This window comes from Aulonocara stuartgranti (genome assembly GCF_965226115.1).
Source record: "Aulonocara stuartgranti genome assembly, chromosome: 13".
Lineage (NCBI taxonomy): Eukaryota > Metazoa > Chordata > Actinopteri > Cichliformes > Cichlidae > Aulonocara > Aulonocara stuartgranti.
The window spans coordinates 8,469,210-8,493,980 of NC_138949.1; the positions used below are offsets into that span (position 1 = coordinate 8,469,210).

Below are 24,771 nucleotides of genomic sequence, written 5' to 3' on the forward strand. Positions count from 1 at the left end.
GTATCATGTTGTCTAGTTAGAGATCAGTCTGCCTGGAGGTGGAAGCCAACGATACAGCCACAGATGGAAGGGATTCACCGTCCTGCTTTTGCTTCAGCTGAATGGCTGTTTGCCAACAGAGGGGCTTAACCCTCTAACGCTTTGATGGTGGTCTTTTTCCTACTGCTATGGCACGCTGCTCTACCAAACACTGGCCGAAGTGCAACAGTAATGGCGCACATGTGGGCTAAAATCGGATCAGTTGCTGCCTGACTGACCACCCCTCACTCCCCTTGGGGTGTTGTGGATGGAAGTGCTCCTGGGACACCCACGCTAAGCAAAGAGTTGCAGCCTGCGGGGTGGTTTTCCAGCTCCATCTATCAGAGGCCAACACCTTGGGACAACCTCCTCCATCTTCACTTGCAGCCTGCCAGCCTTCCATCCTAAATTCCGACAAGAGCTCATTTCCTTTGCCAGAAGCTGATTAGAAATAGTAACGGCTGCACATGCTGCTGAAGCGCTTAACACACACTGACACTGTTATTGTCGCACGATTTCCTCAAAGTGCCACAACAGAAATAGAACTATATCTGAAATTGTGCATACAGTGTGCCAGTTCCATTTTTGGGCTATGATCTTTTTTCAACGATCTATAAATGCCTGGAGTTAATCTTGTGTCACGTCATAGCAAAAAAGCAAAACAAACAAACAAAAACCCCCACAAAGCATTCAGTGTTTTAGTTGAGCCATACAATATCGCCTCCCCTTCATACACTGCATGAAGGGCAACGCACAGCCGACAGCATCACGACAGGTCTTCTGGGATTCATCTTGGGCATCTTTGGAGACTCCAAATCAGCTGCGAGTTCTTGGCGTGCGTCATTGCGCAGCAGCGCGTCCAGCCCATAGTTGGGAATCCGCTGACAGAGCACTACCAGTTGTTTGTGCGGGCATATGTACGCGCGGATCAGCAGGTGTTGTCTTTAAAAAAAAAAAGAAAAGAAAAGAAAGAAATCTGGATGGAAGTCGCTGTTACAGCAACGCCAGTCTGAGGGGAAACTCGACCATTGCGGACCCTTATTCCCAGGATGCGCGGACATGCGTGAAATGCTCGCGGCCATCGGCAGGTGCAGGTAAAGTTCGAGCTGAACAATTTTTGTGTTTCTTTTCCTTAAAATGTTGTGGTTTAAAAAAAAATAAATCTTTGTCTCGCCTGCATTTCGGGTGACGTCTCTTGTTTCGTTCCGTGCGTTTTTTCCCCTCACCAGCGCACCTCTGAATGGAGCGCGCCGAATAAAAGGCAGGCTGAGCACCAAAGTATGCTGACGATTTAAACTTTGATGTGCCGAGCGACCTCTTTACGCTCAGATGATATCTTAAACTATAAAGAAATTTCATCGATTCCACGCTTATCTCCATTTGTGTGTGAGTGTGTGTGTGCGCGCGTCTATATTCGTGCGCCTCTGGGCGTGTGTGCGTCTCCTTCCTAAATTCTGGCGCTTTAAATTAATTCCGTCTGTATGCGCTCCTGGTGCACCAGTGCGCAAAGGATTCTCTTCCTTGATGTGGATGAGGGTTGAGAGGTTAACAAGTTTTTGTTTAACCACACGAACCTCTTAATCGTTCATTGATTTTTTTTTGTTTGTTTATTTACCCCCCTCCCCCCTTTAATTGTGTTCTGTTTTTTATTAATAGAACAAACTGTAATCAAGCTCAACAGCCAAATGAGTTGAAGTTATCACAGTGACAAGAAGGTGAAGGGCCAGAAACATGAATGAATAACAGACACCTCAGGTAATGTAACTGTGTCCTTAAATAAAGAGAGAGATGCTGGTAAATAGAAATGGTAAGAATTTATCAGCCACAGTGTACATCCATATCCCGGACGCACATTAGACACATCTTATCGAAAGGGGTGTCTAATTTGGCCAGTCCTTAGCCAACAGCCTTCTGTTAGACAGAAACACTTAAGCTGTCAAGTCAAAAAAAAAAAAGAAAAAGAAAAAAGCTTCCAGCAATGATATGATTCCACTGCGATAAAAACTGTAATTAAAATCATGCTAATGCTCCATGAAGCCTTATGGTGAGTTTCCTCAAGTCCGCCTCTTAATTTCTCAAACTATATTTACCACAGTGATAATGCCTGTAATCAGAGGAACAAGCACAGATTGTACGGCACACTTAATTGGTATTTTTATTTATTTATTTTATTTTCTTTGTCTATAAACTGCCAGCTGCCTTTTAGATTCAGCACTCACATTGAAGGCCGGCCATCACAGCAAGGCAGGGAAGGGAATGAGAGAGGAATGAGATTTACATAAACAGACTTGTGTAGAGATAATGGAAAGGCTCTCTGTTATCAACAAAACTCCAGAGCAGTGAAGTGGTATTTTCATTCCCTCTCAGATGGACAACTTGGATGATTTTTTTTTAAACTGCAGTCTCAAAACAGCAGTTTGAAGTGCTGGAGCTGATGTGCCTTATTGAGCATGTGACAGCAGGGTTTTTGTTTTCAATTCTCTTTCTCTGTATTGATTTCCCCCGGCCTCTAGTTTTTTCTTTTACCTGATTATTGACTTCTTTCTGTGCTCTAGCAAGCTAAATGAGAGCATTACTGCAACTGGCGTGCTGTGATTCATCTCAATCATTTGGAGTACATCTCTCATACCAGGTGCAGACCCGATGATCCCATTTTTTCTTTTTTCCTCCTTTTTTTGGCACTGAATTCAAAGCAACACTTTAGATTTTCCAGGTTCGTTTGCACCGCAGCTGTGCCACTCTCTGGTTCTCGTCTTATGGGAGTTTGCTTTGTGTCATCGTGTGTCATAAGTAATGTCATTAGTACTACAATAGACTTTCATGGCGTGCGTCACTCTGGTATTCTTGTGCTGTCACATTGTCTCGATGAGTCGTCAGATCAGTTGGTTTCTTTCCTTCAGGGTTTTCTTTGTCTACACTTGATAGAAACAGGAGTAAACACCAGAGGTGGGGTCTGGGTAGAGCAGAAGCTCTCCAGCACGCAGCACGTTTCAGTGGACTGTGACAGAGTCCAGCTCATTATTACTTGTTGGCATATCTTAGATTTAATCCATTGCTCTCTGTGCTCAACGTCAGCCGAAGGTTGTCTGCAGGTACCTGCATTCTGAAATATATTCTTTAAAACAGCTCATCCTTCAAATGAACTTTTAAACACTTATCTCAGGAGCCTGCTGTAAAAGAAGCACAAAAGACACGAGTTGATAGAGGATGTAGAATATACAATTTACTAAACACAACTGAGAGTCTTAAGTCTGATTTTAACTTTGAAGAAAAGATTTTTGTTTTTTAAAAAACAGCTCATACATTCTACCATCAGCATTAGGGATTATATTACCTACAGATGTACTTGATACAGTGTGGACAGTGGCTCTGTTTTAAATTGTGTACTCACATACTTTCAGCTCCTATTATGAGTGCATAAGTGCAGCCGCTCTATCAAGTACGACTACATGAAGTGCCTTAGGAGTACCAGGATGGTGTACTCACAATGGCAAAGAAATGAAGTGTGAAACACGCCCTCAGTGTTTGCTATATTGGTTATGTAGTGGAAAGGGAGGGGCCACCAACCAGTTTTTAGCCAGTGGAAGCAGTACGTGATTACTCGCTAGGTAGCTAATAGCTAGCACTGACATGTTTTTCAGGATTTGCAGACTAAAATCACACGTTCTGGTGTTTTCTATGTGTTAAATTGTCACTTTTTCTATTGATGGATTTACTATGTGCATTAGAGGCACCAGTGTCATCCATCCTCTCTCTGCTGCTTATCTGCTCAGTGCAGAAATCACAGATACTCTGCAGTAAGTGCTCACCTCACCACTATGATTAATCAGGCGGTGAAATTCATATGCAGTGTACTAATGAAAGTATGTACATATATGTATGGTCTTTGTGTACTAGTATATTGTGCTGAAAGTGGATGGTGTTCTTTTGAAAAACATCTTATTTAATTTTGTTTGTTTTAATTTTGTGAATGCAGGCAGAGGCGTTTGAAAGCTCTTCTTCTTTTCATCAGAAGAAAACATTTTGTATTTAATTTTATCTCAAAAGTTTAGTTCTGGGAAGGAAGTTTTATGAGTTTTTATAGTTAGATTTCAGTATTTCCAAATCAGTTCATATAGGTTTTTTTCATATAGCTTCATTGCTGGTTCTCTTTCCAAAAACACTTTTAGCAATACACACTCACCTCACATTTTATTAGGTACCCCTTGCTAGTGCTGGCTCGGACCCTCGTTAACCTTCAGTCACTAGTTGCTGGAGATTTGTTGGCTGCACATCCATGACATGACTCCCCCATCCCACCATGTCCCAAAGGTGCTCTATTGCATTGCATCTAGCAAATTTGGAGGTGATTTTAGGGCAGCTGCACATCCATGACATGACTCCCCCATCCCACCATGTCCCAAAGGTGCTCTATTGCATTGCATCTAGCAAATTTGGAGGTGATTTTAGGGCAGCGAACTCACTGTCATGTTCGAGAAACCAGTTTGAGATGATTTGAGCTTTGATATATGTGATACTCAGGTAGGCTGTGTCATATCAACAATGCTCAGCTGGACGTAAGGGCTTTAAAGTGTGCTAAGAAAATATCCCCCACACCATAACACCACCAGTAGCATATCAGAGCAGGCATTAGCAGCACTTTAGCTGTCCTTAGCTGACAGGAGTTGCACCTGGTGTGGTCTTCTGCTGCTTCAAAGTTTGATACAGTATGTTCTGCATTCAGAGAAGCTTTTCTGATTGTTGTTATTAAGTTACTTTTGCCTTCCTATGAACTTAAAGCAATCTGACCATTGTTCTGTGACCTCTGACATCAGCAAGGCTTTTTTGCTCATAAAACTGCCACACACGAGATATTTTCTCTTTTTCAGACCGTTCTCTGTACAACCTGGATCAGCATGTCTACTTGTTAAATGCACTGAGTTGATTCCATGTGATTAGTTGATCAGCTATTTGCATCAGTTGGATGGGTGTACATAATAAAGTAGTTGTTGAACGTATATTGAACAGCACTTTGTATTTTTTGAGTGTATAGCATGTTTTTGGTGAAGACCTCTATCATTAACGGTTGGATATCTCTCCACTTGTTCTGTTTATGGACTAAAGATGGTGTTACTCAGTCACTGGCTGGAAACCAAACTTAGCCTAACTGTTTATGAATACCTAATTGCTTATGCCCATGTATACGATTGGTGTACTACATTTTGGTTTCGTACTTATTCAAATATTCTTTTTCATTTTTTTTAATGATGATCATACAAGTTTAAACCACACATTATTTATCACGTTTTTGTTCAACATCAACTTCCATTTTTAATGACTTCATCGTCTCTTCCCACTCTTCCTCATCATCCACACCTCTGTCATCACTGCTGTATTTCCAAGCCTGCACATTTCTCTCCATAGTGTGTGTTTAAGCAGCAATGTTGCTAGCTCAGCCTAATAATAATGCAGATTTAAGGACACAAGAGACCTCTACTGTATGATGAGAAGTAGAAGTCAAAACTTCTAAACCTGCAGATGAAAGGGGGGAGGAGAAGCTTCCACCTGGATAAAGTCCAAAGTCCCTAATGTTTGTCTGCGACATTGCCTTTCTGCATTTGAAATAGACAGAGGAGAAAATGAGACTGAGGGAATATCTTTAAGGAGGTCAGAAGTCCCTTTTTATGTAATGAAAGATGTTAGTTAAATTGTGGTAGGCACCTTAAATAACCTACAGTGACAACATCACTAAGACACTTTGATGAGAGATGAAACTGTTCCACCACACAGTGAAATGTTTTATCACTCTGCTCCATCACTCAGACATTAGCGATTCTTTTAGAGCTATTTTTGTTTTAATGTACTTGTGGAATCTGATTTTAAAAAGTGAGGCTCTGAAAAACATGGAGCTGGAGTCTGTGTGAGGACAGCACACTCTTTATTAGACTTTTGTTTCTAGAGTCGTAACGTAAGAGCTTGACGTGCCCAGCACATTGGATTCATGTTGGAGCAGTTTTACATACATTTGACTTTAAATGTTCTCTTTTTTGCACCTAATCTTATGTATCATCTTGAAAGCTGTTGTTGTAGAGCTAAAGCAGAAGTCCTTGATCTCTAGGGTACTGCCTATTGGCAACTTAAGGTGCTCTTAAGCTGCCAAATTCATGAAGATTTTTGACCTTTTTGTATTTCTTAGCAAATATATGTATGGTTATTGCAGGTTGAGATGTATATCTGTCTGAACCTGTGATGAACTTTGCAGTTTGGGCATTTTGTCCTGCTTTTTTCAGCAGCGACTCATACTGAAATGAAAAATGTGCCTGGCTATAACCTTCTCTGCAGCTTCTGTGAACTTGTCTTCTAAAAACTTGGTTTGTTTTCTTCTGGTACATTGCTATTCCTGCATGAACCCCAACTTGCTCTGTCATATGAAATTGCAAAGCAGGTGCTGTACCCAGGTGCTTAAGCAGGTCTGAGATTTATAAAACACATGTGCTTAAGCTACAAATGGGATTCTTGGAAAATGCATAAGCATGTATTTTATTTTTAATGTGTCTTAATAAATAGCTAGAGGAGCAAGTGTGATTGTATATTGGAAATTATTACAAATTTCCTACAACCCTGGTTTCAAAAATGTTGGGACGCTGTGCAAAATGTATATAAAACATTGACTTTTATTGATTTCTATGTGTAATTAGCATTGACAGGTGTAATGAATTGAGTTATTTGGATACATGTCAACACATAAAACAGCCAGTGACAAAAAAGGAGCATAAACACAGCATGACTTTTTAATTTTATAACCCTGTACGGTACACATACTCTCCATCATTTTTTAGGGGAATGAAATCAAGTTATTTTTTCAGAATTTTTATACTGGTTACTGCACTGTGTAAAATAAAATGGAGAATAAGGAAATATATATCCATGTAACTTAACATAGCCCACGACTTTATTTTTACTGTGTATATTGGTCTTTTTATAGGAAAAGAGTCTGAATCGTCATAGTAAAAAGGTACATGGCTACATTGTTTATTGTCTTTGGACTTAGCAACCCCCTTGATAACCAGTAACCAGTCAAGTTTTATAATAGTTACTTCAAATGCTTAGTGTCTTTGCCCCAGAAACGGTTTTCAAAGCTCATAAAGAGGTCACAATCCTGCTGTTCTTGACCAAAGTTAAACAAGACATTACAGCTTCCCTGTCAACAGCTTGTCCCACCAGAGCACTAAAGAAATACCGTGCTAATTAATGTTGTAGATGCAGTAATGAGTAGAAATGCCTGTCACCACACAGTTAAAGTTGTACATTCATGACCCTGACCTTAACCCTAACCCAGTCCACTGATGCAGTGAACAACCAGTAAAATGTATTTTATTAAATGAATTGTTGGTAAGTTTCCTCAATAATGTGAAGAGCACTGCAAGAATTAAAAAGTGGGATTTCCTATATAGAGCAGTGCGCTATGAAAAGTTTGACATGTGACAGTAAAAATCAGTCGTATCAGTTCTTCTCACTGTCTCCTACTAAAGCACAGAAGTGATTTTAATACGCTTGCTGCTGTGCTTAGCTTTTTGTATAGTTGTCATGCTCACTACATTTCAGAAAGCTTTTAGATCATCAAGTACACTTCAATACATCCTAAATCAACTTATTGAGCTTTCAGTCATTATAGTCCCAACCTAGAAACTGCCGTCTGCTGCGCTGCCTTCCTCTTTTTTGAAGAACTTTCTGTGGGTGTCTTGAAGTGTGATACACATACAATAAACACAATAAACACAAAGCCTGCTCACATCCTAATAATGGCACTGTACCAAAATTGGCTATTCACATAGAGAGTGCTTGCAGAACGGTCCACAGTGAATAAGAGTGAGTAATCAGTTTGCCGTTTAAAGATATCTGATAGGATAGACTACCTTGTTGGCGTAGATTTTTAATTCTCAACCAACACCATCACGTGCTTCACACACTTATAGTTAAGTTTTGTGAGCCAGCTTTCTTGTTTTGATGCACGTGTAGCATTTGCTCCACCCACAGTGAACAAAAAAGTGACGACTAGTTAGTGCAACATTATTTATACCAGTTAGTGACTCTTTTATACTCTTGCAACTTTGATATTTATTGCAATTTAGTGCAACAACGAGGTGAAGCAAAATGTAAAATTAGAAGAAGCAACACTGCCATGATTCACTAAATCACAGCTTTGAAGGATATAAATGTGAATAACTGGAGGAAGAGGAGAATTCGGTATAGACTAACCGCTTGGAGGCCACAAAGGTTGACATGCTATTGACTCATTCACTATGCCTGGAATAAGTACCTTGAAGAGCAACAAAGGAGAGAAAACCCTTGAATTAGATAAAGTGACTCAGTTCTGCCTGACTTATCTTCTTTATTTGCTGCTGCCCTTTTCAAGTCGGCTCAAAATCAAATTGCAAACAGTCGGAGTCAGAGATGAAAGACAGGCATCACTTTGGGAAGCTGTTACCCATCATCCCACGTTAGGGTATCCTTTTTGTAGTGACTGAGTTAAGGCCGATGTCAGACCAGTCTGACGGACAAACAGGCTGAAGAATTGCCATAACTGATTTGAGATGTGGGGCCAGGTCTACCTAACTTAAGACATCAAGAACTCATTGTCTTGTCTCTTAAAATAACAGGTAGGGAGATCTTTAGTACTTAAAGTGGCAGCCCTGTATGTTCACAGTTCCACATCTGTATGTGTTTTGGTACGAGGTTTTGTACTGTGTTGTTGCTGTGAAATAAGACTACAAACAGCCTGTCTGACAGTGTTGTGTCATTTGTTTACATTTGCCCAAAGATAAAAAAGTTATCCCCAGACAGTGACAGATGAGTCCAAATACACCTGCTGAGAAAACCAAAACAAATCATTCTGCAGTCTTATCATTTTCTGTCTGACCCAATACTTCTCCTCACTGAGTAAGTGTGTGTGTAGAGCCACAGACAAAGTAAATCTCAGAAACATTTCATGATACACAAGTATAAACATTTGACATGACTGCTGTCGAAAATCTGACATTCATTTATTGTAATTCTTAAATCTGTTCTGGTAATAGGGAATGATCCTCATATTGTTAGATGATTAGAAATGATGTCATTACATTAAACCACAGTCATTTCTACAGCAAAAAAGCTATTTTGTAACATTTTTAAATCTTTTATATAATAATGTGATTATCCTTTTATTGTAAGCTGAAATATTCAAAACCTCCAAGGCACTCTCTTTTCATATATATTTAAAATGCCTTTATTCTCATGACATAACTATATTTAACCTATAAGTCCAACGTGTTCATCCGAAGCCTTCATCAGGGACAAGACAGGCGTCCATGAACATATTGAATTCTTTTCTATAGGTGTTTCACCAATAGAGGTAAATCCACCTTCAACTTCCACACAGGATGTGAGGGGTTTTTTTTTTGTTTTTTTTTTTTTACCAGTAAAGGGTCTTTATAAACAGGGGTGCACATAAGTGGTCATTCGCTGTCAAAATAAAAGACGCGTACCAGATAAGAAGTTGCAACGTTTGCGTACATATAGAGTGGGATTTTCACGGCATATTCTGCACCACAACTCTGTGCATTCATCATTTGTTTGAAGCCAGCTCACCTCCTGCAACCTCTTTTCCGAGAATACGCACTTCTTTTGCAGTTCGGACTCCTTCTGACATTTCTTTGAAGGTGGAGGAACACCAAGTAATTGCTTAAAGGAGCTTCTTCGACACCTTTAAGAGTTCTAAACAAATGTCTGTCCTCCTCCAGAAAAGCTTATGTACGCAAAAGTGTGTTGCAACTTTTTATCTGGTCTTTTATTTTGACAGCAAATGCGCACCTTATGTGCACCCCTGTTTATAAAGGTCATTTCTACTGTAGGCCCTTTACCTTACAAGGTCATCACCTGTTGTTGTTGTTTGGTTATTTAAAGAAATGAAATGTGAATGAATTGAATTAAAACGCCACCAGCAAGAGGACTCGTCCACAAACCTGGACAAATTCAGTCAAAATCAGACAAGAAAATGATTTCATTTACTGACCTATAATTTATAAATCCAAATTTCTTCCCTTTGGCTAAAGCTCTTTTGTATTTCTTTGTAGTCAGGGCTGGACTGGTAATCTGGCATTTTCAAGATGTAACGACGCACTTTGGGGCAATGAGCCGTCTTGAAGGGCTTCTGTACAAGCACTTACAGCGGCCCATTTTAATTACTGACACTGGATTACCCAAATCAGACCTCTTAACTCAACCGCCCGCACCTTTTGGAAAAAGTTTAGTGAGGAAGAAGTGGCTAAAAGGTGGAGCTGAAAAGCTGAGAGAAAACAATAAAAAACAAACTAATAATAGAATCCTCTCAAATTAGCTGACACGTTAACTGTCGGTGCTGCTGCACCAACAGTAGCACCAGCATCCAGAGGTGGGAAGTAAGTACAAATGCTTTGTTACTGTACTTAAGTAGAATTTTCAGCTATCTGTACTTTACTTATTTTTTATGTTTCTTCACGACATAACGTTTCAACAACATTTCTATCATCTCAACAAACATCAGCACACACACAAACCCATCGTGTGTAGTTACAGCTGCTGTGTTACTCAGGCAGAGAAACAAAAGAGAGGTAACTGCACTCAGAGATGGAGAAAGACAGGACAGGAAAGGAAGAAGAGAGGTTAAATTTAAAGGTAATGACTGCTCAGTGATACCTGATAAACTGCAGATTTAAATGTGTGATGTCATAATTTATATAAATACATTTTTGTGTCATATTAATATAGCAGAAGGTCCAGTTACCTGTGCATAAAAATGGATGGTAGAATTGTCCTTCAGGGAGCTACTTTTTACTTTGAGTGCATTTCAGAGCCTGTACTTTTTCACTTTTACTTTTTTTTTTTTTTTCTTTTTTTTTTTTCTAAATGACATCAGAAACAGCAGTATGCGACATTACGTGATGGCAGAGCTTCAGTTCATCCTTTGTCTTTTTTTTTTTTTTTTTTTTTTTTAATAAATAGGACAGGGGGAATGAATGAGAGAAAGAGGGGGAGAGAAAGAAAGAAAACCAAAGGGGAGAAGAGACGGTGAGAAGGGGGGGGAAGAGAGAGAAAAAAAAAAGAACTCCTGGGTCACCTGTATGGAGAAAAAAAAAAAAAACAAACAAAAAAAACAAACAGAGGAGACAGCAAACAACAAAGAGCAACATAATAATAGAGAAAACAAAGCACCATCACAGCTCCACAGAGCCCTGGACAGTCCACCCAACCCCACCACAGAGAAAACTGCACCCACCCCACCATCCACACATCTTCCAGACTACATAAGACGGTAAACGCCCAGGCTGAGATCTTCCTCCACCTCTCCTGTATCTCCCCCTCCTGCAGAGAGTTCCTAAAGAGAAGAAAGCTCCTGCAAGATGTGACCATCCCCCCCACCAGTTGAAGAGCCCCCCAGGCGGCTCGACGCACCGGCGGCACCCTGCTCCAGGGCCGGGCCCCCATGCACCCACCCGCCCACAACCCCGGCAACACACCAACCAGGACCCAAGCCCCCGAGGCCCGGCCCGGGCCCCAGCCCAGAGACGGAGCGCCCCCATAACCTCACGCCCATCCCGGACCCACCCAGGGGCAGCCAGGTTGCCAGGTCAGTAACCCACGTCCGTCAGCACAGACCCTCCCCTAGCCCCGCTGCACGCAGCCGCGAGGAAACAGTCACCTGAGAGCCAACAGAGCCCCCAACCGGACGTGACCGCTACCCCGGGTTGAGCCCCCCAAGGAAGATGCCTCCGGGGAACCCCCCGACGCCCTAAGCCTGTCCCTACCCCCTCACCAATCACAACAGTGAAGGCGGGACCAAACTATGACCCCCCACCCCCACTAGGTGATGGAGCTGATAAAAGGGGCCCAGAGCAATTGATCTAATGTGGTGGCAGAGGCTGTGTCAAGACTAATGTAATCTAATAGATAATTTCTATATTGGTTAGAATTAAGATTATTTTTATTTTTCCAGTTCATGAGGACTGTTTTCTTGGCTATGCATAGGGCAGTGAAGATCATATGGGCTATATTCTTTTCTGAAGTGACATTATCTAAGCTGCCCAGTAGACACACTAAGGGGGAAGTTGGAATGTTACATTTCAGACACTTTGATAAGTCTTCACATATCTCGCGCCAAAACTTTTGCACTGGTGGACAGAACCAAAGAGCGTGGATGTAATTGTCTGGTGTATTGCCTTGACAGTGTGAGCAGTTGTTGGAAGATGTAAAGCCCATCTTGAACATCCGATGACCTGTATAGTGCACTCTATGAAGTATTTTGTATTGTATTAATTGCAGACTGGGATTTTTAATTAATTTAAAAGTTTTTAAGCAAATCTGAGACCAGAAGTTTTGGTCTAGGTTGACTGATAAATCTGCTTCCCACTTTGCAGTAGGAAGGGATATTGATTCATCTAATTTAGAAAGTGTTCTGTATATTTTAGATAATAATTTGGGGGATTTAAGAGTAAGAAAATGTGCCGCACTTAGTGGTGTTTGTAATTCAACTTGACTGAGGTTAAATTTCTTTTTTACTATGGATTTAATTTGTTGATATTCTAAAAACCTTGTCTTGTTGATCCCATATTGTTCAACTAGTCTGTCAAATGGAATAAATTCTGTTCCCTCTAATATATGTTCTAAGTATTTAATTCCTTTACAACTCCATTCTGGGAAATTAATCATATTATTGTTTTGTAATATGTCAGGGTTATTCCAGATAGGTGTACGTTTGCATGGGATTAATGAAGACTCCGTTATTTTTAGAAACTCCCACCATGCTGTTAGAGAAAAGCTGATGTTGATACTTTTAAAGCATTCATGTCTTTTGATGTTTGAGCTAATAAATGGTAGGTCTGAAATCTCTAGATCCTTGCATAGTGCCTGTTCAACATCTAGCCAGGGCTCAACTAAGAAGGTATGTTTTAACCATTCTGAGATGAACTGAAGCCTGTTGGCTAAGAAGTATTGGTGAAAATTAGGCAGATCTAATCCTCCTCTATCCTTGGTTCTTTGTAGCGTTTTTAAGCTAATACGCGGGGGTTTATCTTTCCAAAGGAATTTGGAAATATATGAATCCAGAGATCTGAACCAATCTTGTGATGGTTTGTTAGGGATCATCAAAAATAAGTAATTTATTTTTGGCAAGATCATCATTTTTATAGTGGCGACCCTTCCCATGAGTGATATGGGTAAAGATTTCCATCTAGTCAGATCGCCTTCTACTTTCTTTAGAAGTGGGATGTGGTTTAATTTAGTTAAGTCTGAAAGCTTAGGAGAGACATTAATACCTAAATATTTAATATTTCCGGATTGCAGTGGGGCAGAGGAAGAATTATGGAAGGAGCAGTTAATGGGGAGAACTGTAGATTTTGGCCAGTTAATTGAATAATCTGAAACTCTTGAAAACCAGTTTATTAAAGTAATTACCTCAGAGAGGTTTTCACTTTTACTTGAGTAAAGAAATTGATCAACACTTTTACTGGATTTTTTTAACACACGTATCTGTACTTGTATCCTTTCCAAAGAGTACATCAAATGGAAGCGCTTCTTAAAACAACTTGAAGTGATCCTCTTTTGAAACAGTCCTATTTTTATAGAGTTCACTGCAAACAGGTTTCAAATAGGTATTCCTGGTTGGCTGAATAGCTTTCCAGGGTACAGTAAAGTACTCTAAGGTACAGGCTGAACTGCTGTCAGGTGAGTGGGTATAATTTTGTATTTCAGTCTTCTATTATGTTGAAATTACTCTCCCACTAAGTCCACAAACTCTAATGGGCAGTAACTTAGTTTGATTTGCAGTAATGTATATATTGTTTATTGCTGTGTAACAGTACACTGGTCCAAAACCGAGACACTCATATATCTACGTATTATTTTTCTTTTAGCATAAATAAAAACTGAAATGATTTGACTTTATTATTATTGAATGGTGTTTCATAACTACCACATATAGAAAAAAAATCATTACATTAAAATAATTGGTAAATTAAGATAATGTTTAACCTACTAATATATGGGAGAGAGAGAGAGATAGACCAGAACAGAATGTGATAATTTAGCCCTTAAGCCATGACACATGCATAACATATAACTATAAAATATGAAAACCAGCTCGAGGCAGATGGCTATCCCTCCCTGAGCCCTGTTTTACCAGAGATCTCTTACCTTGAAAAGAAGTTCTTCTTTCCTACCCTCCCTTCATAATGCTTGCTCATAGGGGATCATTTGGTTTTTTCTGTAATATTGTACTGCACTGGTGCTCTGTAAATAAATACAACCAAGACATCAAAAATATATCTGCAGACAGTAACAGACGAATCCAGCTACTCTACACCTGGTGACAAAACAAAAACAAGTGATTCTACTATTTAATCTTTTACTTTATGACCCTATTGTGTATATTTCTGTGTATTTATTGTTCATCTGCGATAGAACTTGGATAAATGGCAGTCTGTCAGAATCAGAAACCAAAAAACATTGAATGCTGAACGGGAATAGTAGGGGATAGGTGTAAAAAGCACCTTTACAGTTCTGGACTGGAAATAGGGGGAAAGTTAACAGAATTTTTCTGTCATTTTTTTGTTCTTTAATAGAAAAAATGTTTTAATCATAAATATACTTTGATTGGTATGCAATTATGTTTTTCAACAAATTGATGCATTCTCATGAACTTCGAGTTAATCCATTAAAAATACACAGGAGCAGCACCGGTTTGTCCCGTCATCTTGAATACAGATGGACTGCCATTCTGTGTGTGTGTGGCTAGAGATAGTCTGCATATGAAGTACACCTCATGTTACACATGAAAATGTGCATAAACATAATTACACACAATATTATTCTATTTTTTTCATATTTATATCCTGTTCATAGCCTGTACATAGCTTGTGCTCACAGCCTGTACATACTTATAGTTATAGCATATTCATAACATACTTCATACCGTGTACATATTACATACCGTAATCGACCCATTTCTGTAATATACTTACATATCTATGTTATTGCTAATATATATTGTAATATATCTATATCACTAAAGCACTTCTGGATGGATGCAAACTGCATTTCGTTGCCCTGTACCTGTGACATGTGCAATGACAATAAAGTTGAATTCTATTCTATTCTATGCTATTACTCATTGTCAGCAAATTAGATATGTTTTCACACAGCTGACAATAAGCTGGTTAAACAACAACAGCTGGTTATAAGCTATTATTATGCCAGCTAATGGCTGAGAAGCAGCTTGAATATATTTTCACATCATATGAGACTTTATTCGATAAGAGTTCAACAATACTCGATCCACTTCCAAGAAGGTTTCACGAACAGCAGCTAACAGTTGCTAACAGCAACAAAAACAGCAGCTCTTACCAACAGAAAAGTTCACGGGTATCAGACAGAAGTGAGCTTCACTGACTCGTTGACTCGTATTGAACTTTCACAAAGTTTTACAGCTTCCTCCTGAATAAATAAATGTGAACAGATAAAAACATTGGACAACGCGCTTTTAGTCATTTTAAAGCAAAAATCGAACTTGTTTTAATCATCACAATGACAATCAAATCTCAGTTTAATATTGCAAGATAGTTTAACTGCGTGCAAAGACAAGAAAGAAGATTTAAGTTCTAAAAATATATGTATGCCCACTTCAGAGCACATGCATTTTTACATCAACAGACCAGACTTATGTATGAGTCATAATGGAAAGAAGTGAGAGAGAATTTTAAACTTCACTGCATTTCTGTCAGCTTCAGTCGTGTCATCGAGAGCAGAGACAGGAAGTCGGCCATACTGTGTCTTCACCATTCTTTCTGCATTTATGACCAAAATGGCTGAATAAGTACACGTCCTCAGTGTCACTATGTGCGCAGAGAATAGGAGAAACCTAGTCCTCAATAATGTATCTCTGGATTCCCAGTTTCATATATTCATGTAGTATTCCCTTACTGTGTATGCATTATACATGTTTCACTGTAAAGCCTGTTGGGATTGAGGCATTTCTTACCTGCTTTAGAACTGTGTACCCTCTGCTATGCAATCCCTTACCTAAAAATGTAATGTTACCATCAACAGGATTTACTGTAGTTCAAGCTTGGACCAAAGTAAAGACACTTTTAACACCATAGCCACAGAAGTTTGCTTTCAACTTTACATTAAATATTTCCTTAGACCAACTTGCCATCTATGGCACGTTGGGTCTCGGTTTTTTCTGGTCTCTGAAGGGTTTCTGTGCGCTTTTATCTTAAAAGAGAGAGAGAGGGAGTGCAGGAGGATATAAGAAATGAGAGGACATTGGAAATTGCTTTATTACTTTTCACTCAAGCTCAGTGCCAGACTTGGAGGTGAGGTGAAATCATTAACAGGAGGCCATTATGCTGCCAAGAGAATATCCCTAAGGCAGACCAGCACAGTTATTCACTACTGTGTGATTTAGAAATACATCAGGAAAGAGTGTCTTACATTTCAGTGTTTGAGGGAATCTATTAAAGATAACCAAGTGGCACAGAGAAACCACCGTTACCTGGGTGATAAAAATCATGTGAGTAAAGAGAAAATATGTATTTTTGGAACCTCAGACTTTAAACACTTGGAACAGGAAAAAGGGGCCACACATGTGCCCCTCTGTGCTGCCTGCCAGCTGGAAAGCAAAGCTCCAGAAGTCACTGATCCTGCACAAGTCCTGCCCTGCATCCTCGTTGAAATGCATAAAACTGTTTGGTCTTCAAAGCACAGCACAATCTATATTTCCTGACTGCTATCATTACTTGCATCCCATTAAACGGCATGTTATTCTCCATTGTGTGCCCCTTTTCCAGATAAACTCCACTTGGCATCTTCACTCCTCCAGCAGCCATGGCTCTCTCTGTATCTGGAGGAACCGTGTTCACTGTACTCCTCATTAGCAGGTAAGAAAGGACAACCACTGGGATCTACAGCCGCAAAGTCATCAGCCATGTCAGATTCTAATTTCTAACAACACCAAAGCTTTGTAGTCAATGAGCTCAGGAGGAGATACTTAGTCGCATCATTTTTGTGTAAACCATCAATACTCAATAACAACTCTTCATGCATCAGGCAAAAAGCATTGAAACTCCATGCCTACACTGATGACACTGCTGAGCAGAATCGATGAGGCAGCATCCAGCACCACATGGATGCAATTGGTGTTAAAATCCCTGCAGAGGTCGTATGGTGAGAATGATGGGATGCTTTGGTGCACATTTGTATGCTGTTGGGAACCAAAGCCTCTGCTCTTCTTGCAGTTTATTCTCAAATTATAGAGTGCACTATGCACATTCTAGATAAGACAAACCCTCTGGCTCATACTGAAAACAGCTATAAGATATGCTCTGTATAGTGCAGCACTTCTTTTCACAAAAAGCTATGGGATTTTTGTGTTGTGGCAGGTTCCTGCCACCTAAGGGCCTCATTTATTAAGCACTTCTAAAATATACATTTATATTAAAAATATAAGTCTGCTCAAAAGTCATAAATGGTGCACACAAAAGAAAATAAATCAGCTTTATACTATAAGAACACGAAGGCACTTTTCACTTTAGAAATCCCAGTATACCTGGAAGTGAAGTCCAGCTTTCTACATAACCTATCTAACCATAAAGAGCCAATGACAAGCCTATGTCATAGACTGTATATAAAAGATTGACTTGACTATGCTGAAATCACTGACTGGATTTGGATCGTTAGCATACTATGTTTATTTATTTGTGTATTTGTAAGAGTAGTCAAAGTGCTAAGTTATACGCTAATGCTAGTGTAAGCTAATGCTAGCAAACAAACTTCTTTTTAATAAGGTACTATGAGCTCTGCACATGCACACACAGATACCTGCTAATTCATTTCAAGTAACACACTAGAACAATAGTAGAATTTCACTCACCAAAATGATCCAACATCATCAGAACGCAGGTTGAGAGGTCCAGTTCAATAACTCAACAGAAGTGAGGCCTAGCAGACAGCTGCTGGCTACATGTCAGTCTCCACCCTGTTTTTATGAAGAGGGAAATTACCAACTGATACTAAAATAACTCTTCCAGGTTGTAAATATGTCGGTTTAGTGGTGTGCAGATCGGATTCTTCTGCCTGTCATAGTGGTACAAAATACGGCTGTATAAATGGCTCGCTCACTCGTGGAGTCATGTGTGGAGCTATTTCAGCTCCACAAACAGCCAAGACATGGTTTGCAAGGCCACAAATCTTGTGAAAAACAAACAAAAGTCAATTATAACACAGAATTTGGTGATGACTTGAGGAGGAGAGGGACAGGTACTGCTAGGGTGAGATTAGCATACACTATGGTGATGCACACTACTTTTTAGTATGATTTTCCAAACACATTAAGTTTTTCTACAAAGTATCGGTATCGGATCAGTATTGCTGATTCAAAGCTGAAATGTACTTGGTATTGGATGAGAAAAGAAATCAGTGGTATCACACATCACTAGTTTCTTAGTTTAAGTTTGGCCTTTTAAGATGGCATTTCCACAGTGGCTTCATTTTAAGCCTTGGTGGGTGCCGGCTGATATGCGCAGAAATGAGCTTATCAATGGTTCTTATAATCATTACTTTTTCTGGCAGTATCTGCGCATTAATCATGCAGCGTTATGCACAGTTGGCATTGCAACATTTACACATTCACAGCAATGAGGCTGATTGATTCACAATTTGACCGAATGATCTCTATAGTTAATGGTAGCCTGCTGGAATCTGCAAGTAAAAGTCTTGAGAGACTCTCAGAATAAGAATAAGCCCGTTCGGTTTACATGAAAAGGAGGAACCTATATTCATCTATACACTTCGATATTGATACAGTCGATGTCAAAGAAAGAGTTTCTTGAATCCACTTCGCTCATCCTGCATTTCAACAGCTGGACTGTGGACCCCCTCTACTCTCCTCTCTGGGGGTTGTGAATGGGATGGTGAGACACCACTGGAAACTGGAAACTGTGCTACTGTTGGCTTAAGACAAAAAGAATAGGAAAGAGTGAAGACGTGTTAGGAGGCAGCGGGAGAAAAGGAAAAGCAGATGTGGAAATGAGAGTAGTGATTTTTAATGTAGTATAGTAGTAATATAACTGGTAAACGGAGAGAGGAGGCTGGTATTATGGCAAAAAGGAAAGTAGAAATAATGTGTGCAGGGGATGTGGAAAAGGAAGCAAGGCCAGGAGCACTCGAGGTGGATCGAAGCTGTTCTACCATGGTGTAGATAAAAAGAGAAATGGAGTAGGAGGGATCTTGCAGAAAGAGTATATAAACAGTGTTGTGGAGGTGGAGAGTGTCAGACAGGATCACGAGTTTGAAGCTGGAAATCGAAGGGGTGATGTTAAATGCTGGCAGTATGTATGCCCAACAGGTTGGATGTCAGTTAGAAGAGAAAGAGGAATTTTGGAGGAAGTTAGGTGAAGTGTAGAAAGTGTCCCCAGGGGGGAAAGAGTGGCAATTGGAGGTGATTTCAATGGACATGTAGGTGAAAGGAACAGAGGTGACGATGACTGAGCGGCAGTATGGCTTCATGCCAGAGAAAGAGCGCTACAGATGTGATCTTTGTTTTGAAAATGTTGATGGAGAAGTACAGGGGAGGTCAGGAGGAGCTTCAATGTATATGATAGGGTGCCAAAAGAGGATCTGTGATCATGTATATATGAGTCAGGAGTGGCTTTCAGATCAGGTTTTATTTATTTTTTACGTTAACATAGCTAAACAAAGACAGTGACCATGTAAAATTAATGTGGTATCATGGCCACTGTGAACATGTAAACATGTGAACCAAAGTACAGTCTCAACTTGGCTAACACTGAGTATACCAGAAGAAGGCAGCTGCTGTAGCCTGACCTCTAGTGCAGAGCTTTGATGTTGAAACACACTATAAAAAGAGTCAGCCATCACTGACACCCATCCGAAACAATGAGAACGAGCTTAGCAAGCAGCTTTGTCCTGCTTTGGCTTGTGTTTGTGTTTGCAGAGGTGTTTCAGTGGAACAATGTGCATCCCAAAATGAAACGATGGGCTGAAATTTCAGGCGTTTGATTTGTGTTTTGCAGCATTGTGTTTGCAAGGCATATATGTAGGCCAGTCGGCTCAGAGTACCAAAATGACGAACGATTCTTGTGTGTTAGTGTGGCTCTTGCTTTTAGAGGGAAAGTGCTGTGGGTCTGTTAGGTTGTTGCAGTTCCATCTCTTCTTTTTGATCATTTGGCAGACCTTTGCATTACTCGAGTGACAAATCCAACCTCTTTTTTTGTTTTTAACTGCATTCATCTTGTGCTTCAGAGGCAAAGTTGTGTGAGTAATTTAACGATGAATAAAATTAATTTTGTTAAGAAAAGTACAAAATAAATACATCAGATAATATACATTTACTTGATTATTATTTATTATTAAAACAATCAAATATGTTCGCATGTCAGCTTATCTGCTAGCAATGGGTGCTTATGGGTGGGATGGTATGCCAATCAACTGATTGTCTCGTTGTCGCAAAAACCTGATCCAACTTTCAGGATCTAAACAAGATCCAGTCCAAATTTTAGATTGATGTTTTCCTAGTATGGACAACATGGAAGCTCAGCGTCCCATCAGCAAATCCTTTTAGTGCTCAGCTCTCACGCTTTAATAGACAAAGCAAAACCTCTTAAGACCCACAACTGACGGCAAACCTTTATTACAGGTAACAAGCTGAAGCAGTTTGAGTCATGTAGGTCACACCGTCAGTTGGAATGATCTGTTTAGAGTCTGGAACATTTGGTGTTTTGCTTGTTGTTGAGGATGTGGTACACCACCAATGTAGCTGAGCCATAAGAGACATGCTTATTAATGCTTTACTGTCAGTCATGCCTCCTTTCATGTCCGTGTGGCACTTGGTGAAAATCCCGGCAGCACTGGAGCATCGTTTTTCTCCTGAAGTAAAAAGAACAAAAGGAGGAATTGAAGAGGAGAGACTGAAGATCACAGCTGATCACAGCTGAGTAGAAATAAATACAGTCATCTGTAGCTTTGTTTGGCAAATTTACTGACTGTTAGTTAACTGTTGCAATGCTGCAGACAGCACATACATATGTAGAAGATGATCAGCATGCTACGTATAACATAGCCACCCCAGTTGAAAACAATTGTTTTCTTTTAAATTGCAGTTATTAGAGGGCTTAAGTTAAGTTAAGCACAAGAAACAAAACATTATCTTTTTAAGTTAAGCTTCTGAAGTGGTTTACCCAACAGAATGCCAAGCTCTTTAACTGAAACGAGTTTTTAAATGCAGAAATCTAATTTTTGTTGTTATCAACAAATTTTTAAATTACCTGTTTTAAAAAACATCCTAGGAAAAACTGTAAAGCTAATCATGATGTTTTGATTAAGATGTCAAATTACAGTGATAGTTTTAGTGGTTGAGGTTGATTCATTTTTGTCTTCTCAGGCAAACCTGAGAGCTTAAAATAGTATGAGCACAATGGTATAAAACAAGTGTTCATTTCGTTATATAATGAATGAAAAAACTATAATTCTTAGTTTTAAACAGATTTTAAGACAGATTTCTGACTTCTTGTTTTGTTTATAAGTAAAATACATAAAATTGTTAACCACTGTAAATAACAATGGGCGAAGCGTGACGTGCATAGAATAGTCAGGTCAGCTATGACTGAGCAGTTGCTATTCATGTGGAAGGGTTTAGTCTAATAAGGACTGCAATCCACGGTAAAGCCAGTCCTTTATTCGATGAAGCAGCTTTAGATTAAAGGTTATATTTTTGATTTTGTAACCAGACGTAAATGTATTCCTCTGCAAGTCATTCAGCAACCCACATGTGCAAACACGAGCTCCAGCATCAAAGCGGCCAGGCTTGATTTCTCATTTAATCTGTTTCAATAGAGGCTTAATAATTTAAAGTAGCACCATAATACTGCATATAGGCACCAATGGTTTCTGTGCAATGGTTACAGAAAGGATGGCTAGAATTTTACTGAAACCTATTACAAGCAGATTAAAGGCTTACACTATGCTTTTCTTGATTTAACTGGAGAGACATGACTTACTCCTGTATAGAAATCCATTCTATGTCAGCTTTATTGATTATTACTTGAGAGATTAGTGTGTCCCTATGCTTGGATAATTACAGCACTGGACTGTCTCAAGGAAGACGCCACAAAAAGATACAGTGGTGAAGAAGTAATTGGCTTAAAGGAACATTGTATCATATATTTTGTTTTTCATTCACTGGAGAAACAAAGTATCATCCATTGAAAGGACTATATCATGTCTACTGTAAGAGGAGCTTTTGAGGTTGTGGATTAGAAGAAAAGAGAATTGCAAAGGTAGGACTTGAGATTATCTCAGATCCAGGGACTGGACCTCAACAAGTGGGAAGAGTGATCTGTAGCTGTGCTGCCTCTGACAAGTTGATGCTCGAGGCTGCTCACTGATGTCACTTCATTGATGTCAAGAGTTACCAAAATATAACACCACTGATGTTTCAGAGCTGATGCCACGGCCGATTAGAGCTTGACTGAAAGACAACAAACACATATGGGCAGACCTTAGCTTTTATACCAAGTGTCTTAAAACTACAAGCAGAATGCTTAAACCTGAGCTGTTTCCTTGTTTTGTAATCAAAGAATTGGTAAAAGCAGAATCTGTTTGCAATTAGTGCAAACATTTCTTGTCCACAAATAAAAGGTGGCAGGTTTTCAAATAATAGGCTCATTTGTTAAATGGTGAGATTGCATGGCTTTGAAATATGCTAACTGATGTGAATTCTTTGCTCTATTTCAACTATGTAAGTAAGGGTGTACTCACACTAGGTAATCTGTACCACGCCTGAGCACATTTGACCCCCAAGGGCCATTCGCTTTTACTAGTGCGATCTCAGCGTACCGTACAGTTAGGAAAAGCTTGTCTACTTGGACAGGCCAGCCCAGGCGTGGTGGTTCAGTTGTACTCGAGCGTAGTACACAGTGTGTGACAGATAACCATGCCCAAGCAAGGAGCTCATGCACTTCCTCGACAAGAAAATCACTGTGTTAAGTAATTAACAAATCTATAAAGCATGTGAGAGGACAGCATGTTGCCGTTTCCAAAAGTGGCCCTATTTAAGCAACAAAATTCATAAAATGAACCCCATTGTGCCCTCCAGAGAGCTTTTCAGAAGTAAGTGTGTGTGTGTGTGTGTGTGTGTGTGTGTGTGTGCGTGTGTGTGTGTGCGTGACAGTGAGAGAGAGGAGTTGAAACCCTGAGACAAACTGAAGCATATTCAGGACTGGATCGTTAAGCACAGCGTTAGTGCAGGTCAGCAGGGAAGTGGAGAGGAGGGACAGTCATGGCAACTATTATTTTTGTGTGTGTGCATGTATATGTGTGTGTGTGTGTGTGTGTGTGTGTGTGTGTGTGTGTGTGTGTGTGTGTGTGTGAGAGGGAGACAAAGAGGGGGAGAAACAGATTAACAAAGAAGGTGCTAACAGAGAATATACAGGGAATATTAAAAAAAAACTCAGCTTCCTCTGAGTTAACTAATGAGGCTATTGAGTTCCACAAATATCACAAAATCCACTTTTCCTTTTCTTTTTTTAATAACAACAGCTGTTAGTAATTGTCTTGCCATGCAGAAGATGTTCTTTGAAATCCGTCATTTATCATTTTCTGCAGAAAAGCTGAACTTTAAACCAGTCTCTAAGTTTAACTATAGGTCCTCTATCTTAAACAAGATATTCTCTCTGTGCCATTTCCATTTTCAGAGTGCTTTGTCATAAGCTGTTTTCATATACTCACTACAACCCTTAACTCAGATATCAGCAGAGTGGCTGCATATGAGAATGCAACTATGTCAGGTGTTTCAGTCACACCTGACACTAAACTGACTTTAACCTACCTAGTACAAAGGGCTGATGTCCGTTTGGGCTCATGTGAGACCTGAGCAGGTAACTTTGTGGATGATTCACGTATCCTACCTTCTTCATGCTATATACCTCTCGCCTAAACCAGAGTATTTCCAGGGATGAGAACAGGACAGTTTCCTGTGCTACGTGTGACAAAGGGCAGCTTTAAAAACAACACCTGATCTTTATTGTTCCAACATTATTCCAGAGCTAATATGCGAAACGGCAGACACCATCAGTACTGTTTTCTACTTCCTTTCATACATTTTGCTAATTTTTGCTTTTTAAAAAAAAAAAAAAATTATCACTTCAGGCTCAAGAATACTGTTTAAACCCCTCAGCAGCACATATGTACTTGCCTGCACTGTAGCAGACATCGGGGAGTGATGTACAAAAATTAATGAAACCACCTCTACTATGACTAAGGATATGAAAAGCTGCTTTGTGCTTTTGGTTGTTTCTACCACTGGTGCTTTCTCCAAGAAACAAAAATGTTTTGATGAGCGATTTCAACTCTGCTCAGAATATTAATGCTACGCTCTGTGTTTTATTTTAGTTAATATATCCTCCTGGTAAAGCTCCAGATTCATTTAAAAGATGCAGTATGATGAAGTTTAATAAAATTGCTGTGGTGGTTCTCTCGTGCATATAGAAAATCCAAATCGCCAGAGAGGCTTTTAACTGTAAATCATTAAACTCCATACATTTAGTTAGATCACTTATACCTGCCAGAAGCAACGATCTCTTTGCACAAATGACCCCTATACAATGTTTAGTGGACATAATTGGTGGCAACGCACAACCACAACAATTTAAAACATTAAAATGTCAAAATAGATATACACTGAAT

The 24,771-nt window shown here is 39.6% G+C and overlaps 1 protein-coding gene across 2 annotated transcripts in view; it reads left to right on the plus strand.

The window, feature by feature from the left end:
- The first annotated feature begins 598 nt into the window (after positions 1-598).
- Positions 599-24,771, plus strand: part of LOC309720369 (gamma-aminobutyric acid receptor subunit pi) — a 69,732-nt gene continuing 45,559 nt past the window's right edge. Inside the window, exons 1-2 of one of the 2 annotated variants that reach the window (XM_082557224.1) lie at positions 599-1,112; positions 16,860-16,949. In XM_082557224.1, the coding sequence (XP_082413350.1) occupies positions 16,897-16,949 (53 nt within the window). In that variant the 5' untranslated portion in view covers positions 599-1,112; positions 16,860-16,896. Of the gene's footprint in view, positions 1,113-1,742; positions 1,774-16,859; positions 16,950-24,771 lie in introns of those variants that run through there. The other variant, XM_082557225.1, reaches the window with a different exon arrangement.